The sequence below is a fragment of the Alligator sinensis genome, unplaced genomic scaffold, assembly GCF_000455745.1.
Source record: "Alligator sinensis unplaced genomic scaffold, ASM45574v1 scaffold699_1, whole genome shotgun sequence".
Lineage (NCBI taxonomy): Eukaryota > Metazoa > Chordata > Crocodylia > Alligatoridae > Alligator > Alligator sinensis.
In genome coordinates, this window is record NW_005842359.1 from 673,657 (window position 1) to 676,770 (window position 3,114).

The following is a 3,114-nucleotide window of genomic DNA, read 5'->3' on the forward strand; positions in this document are numbered from 1 at the left end:
GTGGGCCGTGAGTGGGGGTAGTCCCCCCTTCCCCCAACGGGCTTAGTTTAAAGCCCGGTGGAGCAGGTCAGCCCGTCTGGCTGAGAAGAGCCTCCTCCCTAGGGGAGAGAGGTGGAGGCCATCCCTTCCCAGCAGCTCGCTGCCTCTCTCGCCAAAGATGCTTGCTAGGGAGCATTTACTTGAGAGTAAACTGCTCCTGGATTAAATTCACATGTAGACACCCACGTGCATTAGATGTCTGTACTAGCAGTAGGGGTTAACTCCTAGAAAACATGGGTTACACAGCAGCAAAGGGAACTGCCTTTCTCTAACGTAATGTATTTGAGACATTTGGATCAAATTCCTTGTTCTGTAGTTGTCAGTTTAATAAAACCTCATTTTAGGGAATCTCAAACATTCCTTACATGGCAGCCAGAGTTCAGAGTTCTGTGGTGTGTCCACTGTAAACTTACAATGTGAAAGTAAGAAAAGTCACAAAATTCAGTGAAAACAAGATTCATGGAATAAAGCAGATCAGACTTCATCCCTTTGTCTCTGACATGGGAGTGTGTCAGTTGCTAGACAGATGTCTGTTTTGAAAGGGTCTTTGCATCTTTTATTTTTTGGCACTTGTACAGTTTGAAGTTGTATAATTGTTCTGCTTCTTGAAAGGCTAGGTTTGCAAGATACAGTCTTGGCATGGCTCTTCAGACACAGGCCAAGCAAGCCTAGACTTTTTTCTCTCACTCGCTCTCTCAAAGTTCACTAGCTTTTTCTGATTTGACTATTGGTTTAGTCCTGCAGGAGAGAAGGCTAAGTTGTAAGCTGCCTTCTCTAATTGCACAGCAGTACGAAGTGAGCTCACACTCTTAACTTCTGCTTCATCTACAAATCTGAGCATACTTAGAGTTTTCTAAGCAATAACATTCTCCATGGCAAGAGTTAGGTTGTCTAAACCAAATGCGCTGGAGTAGCTGGGGGAGTAAAAGAATAGCTGCTGTCTTGAACACCTTCTAATCTAAGGCCAGGCTCACATCAGGAGTGCTTTACCAGTGTGGAGATCCATACTGAATACCAGCAAAATGCTCCTAGCCTGGATACAGGTGTTCTGGATATGAATACCTAGTAAGCCCCTATACTTCAGTGAGTAAGTGAAATGCATTCTACTTGCAAGAGTAGAGTCTATACTACCTAAAACTGTGCACTACAGACTTCTGGCACACTGAAGTTGATCTGCAGTTTGAGGTGCAATTTGTGATTGACCAGCTGTGGCACAGAAATCTATAGTGTAGATATGGCTTTGTCATAGGGCAATAAAGATAATGGTAGAATGAGAGCAAAGATTGATGACATTTTCCATATATGATAGTAATGACTATTGTTAAATAGCTAAGTTAACAAACCTTTTTGGGGTGGAAAGGGGATGGGTAGGGAGTAGCAGTGAGTGAGGGGTTGGGGTTGGGAAAAGAGATTGAGTCAAATGGAGGTAGGTTAATGGGAAAAGGGGTTTGTGGTGTGATAAAGGTAGATTTGAAAAGAAGAGAGTGAAGCCAGTTTCTTATAAACATCAAGAGGCTGGAGTTGAAGAATCTTTCTTAAGTTTTTGCTGCTCTCAACTTGCATTATGGATTTTTGTGCAACTGGAACTGTATCATTGCTGCCTTATGGTGGTGGTTATCTTGACATGCTGATGCTTATCATGACATAACTCTCTTGGCAGTTTGATTCACCCAGACTCTTCGGCTTCCACATTGTCAGCGCGCCTTGTCTCTGTTCAGGAGGATTCAGGGAAGTCTCCTGCTAGAAACAGGTAAATGAACCAAATCTATATGCATCTGTTGAAGATTTCTCTCTTAAATATGCAGTGCAATACATTATAAATATGAATTCAAGGTGATTCAGTTGAATCCTTATCTCAATTTTGAGCCCCTGATTTGATATAACAGTGGGGACCATTCTGTCGTTAATGGCATAGTCCAGCTGTGCTCCGTCTCTTAGATGGGCAGGCTGGATGAGTGGCACAGTGCCAGTCTGTGGGCTGAATCCTGGGTACCCTGCAACCTCAGCTCAGCCTGGAGCAGCCAATCTAGTGCACAGGGTGATGCTGTCTGGCCACCCTGTGTAATGTGGCTCCCCATGGGTCTGGAAATTTGGCAGCAGGGAGTGACAGTTAAGACTGCCTGTTACGAAGTTGTTGGACACTTGAGGAGCCTTATGAGCTTGATCCTGCCCATGGGTTGGGAGTTGTGTACCCCGGTGTACTGTCTCGGTTGAAATGTGACCTGGGCTCATTGAACAGCCCACATGTAAATAATACTGAAAAAGACTACCCTGGGTAAGTATACTAATAGCCTTGCTGCTTTGAGGAGCTTCTAGTATAATTGTGTGTGGCTGACACGAGTGGGAAGAGAAACTATAATAGAGCATGGAAATGGGAATTCTAAGACCAAGGAAGGAAGCAGGGCAGAAGATGGTTGTAGGGGTCCTTTTTTCGGGAGCATTTAGAAAGAAGAGATGCTATGAACCAGAAAGTTTGGAGAACAAGAAGAAGGTTGAAAAATAAGTAGCTTTCAGGAGGAAGCTGGAAAGCCAAGAGAGAACAAAAGTAGTAAGGGAGAAGCAATAGAGTAATCGGGGCAAGAGGTAAAACTAATGACACTGGGATGCTAAAATTAAGGGCACCAGGTTCTGGTGGCTTTTGTATAGGGTGACCATATGTTCCAGGTTGGCCAGGAGAGTCCCAGGTTTCATAGGCTGTCTGGGGCAGTTGTTGTAAATTGAAACAAAAGTCTCAGATTTGGCTGCTACAGGCAGAAGCAGAGGCTGTTGCTGTCTGCATTGCTCAGCATGGTTTCTGCTGAACAGCAGCTGGAGGTGGGGAAGCAGGCGGGGCTGGGCACCAGGGCCTGGGCACCTGCTCAGGGCGAGGCAGAATCTGCTAGCAGCCTTGTGCTTTGCTGCTGCCCAGGCTGGAGCTGTGTGTGGTGACTCACTCGCCACCAGAAACTACCCAGGGGAGGGGCTGCTCCCAGCTGGGTCCAGCCTCTGCATGCAGGGAATGGAACCTGGCTGCAGGGTTCTGCGCTGTCCTGCCCTGCCTTGTCATCGGGGTCCTGGGGGGTGGGGGGGTGGGCA

At 46.3% G+C, this 3,114-nt stretch overlaps 1 protein-coding gene across 1 annotated transcript in view; it reads left to right on the plus strand.

Annotated features, from left to right (window-relative positions):
* Window positions 1-3,114, plus strand: part of PIKFYVE (phosphoinositide kinase, FYVE-type zinc finger containing) — a 96,244-nt gene that overhangs the window by 27,661 nt on the left and 65,469 nt on the right. The window contains exon 7 of the mRNA XM_025210576.1: window positions 1,700-1,789. Coding sequence (XP_025066361.1) covers window positions 1,700-1,789 — 90 coding nt within the window. The remainder of the gene's footprint in view (window positions 1-1,699; window positions 1,790-3,114) is intronic.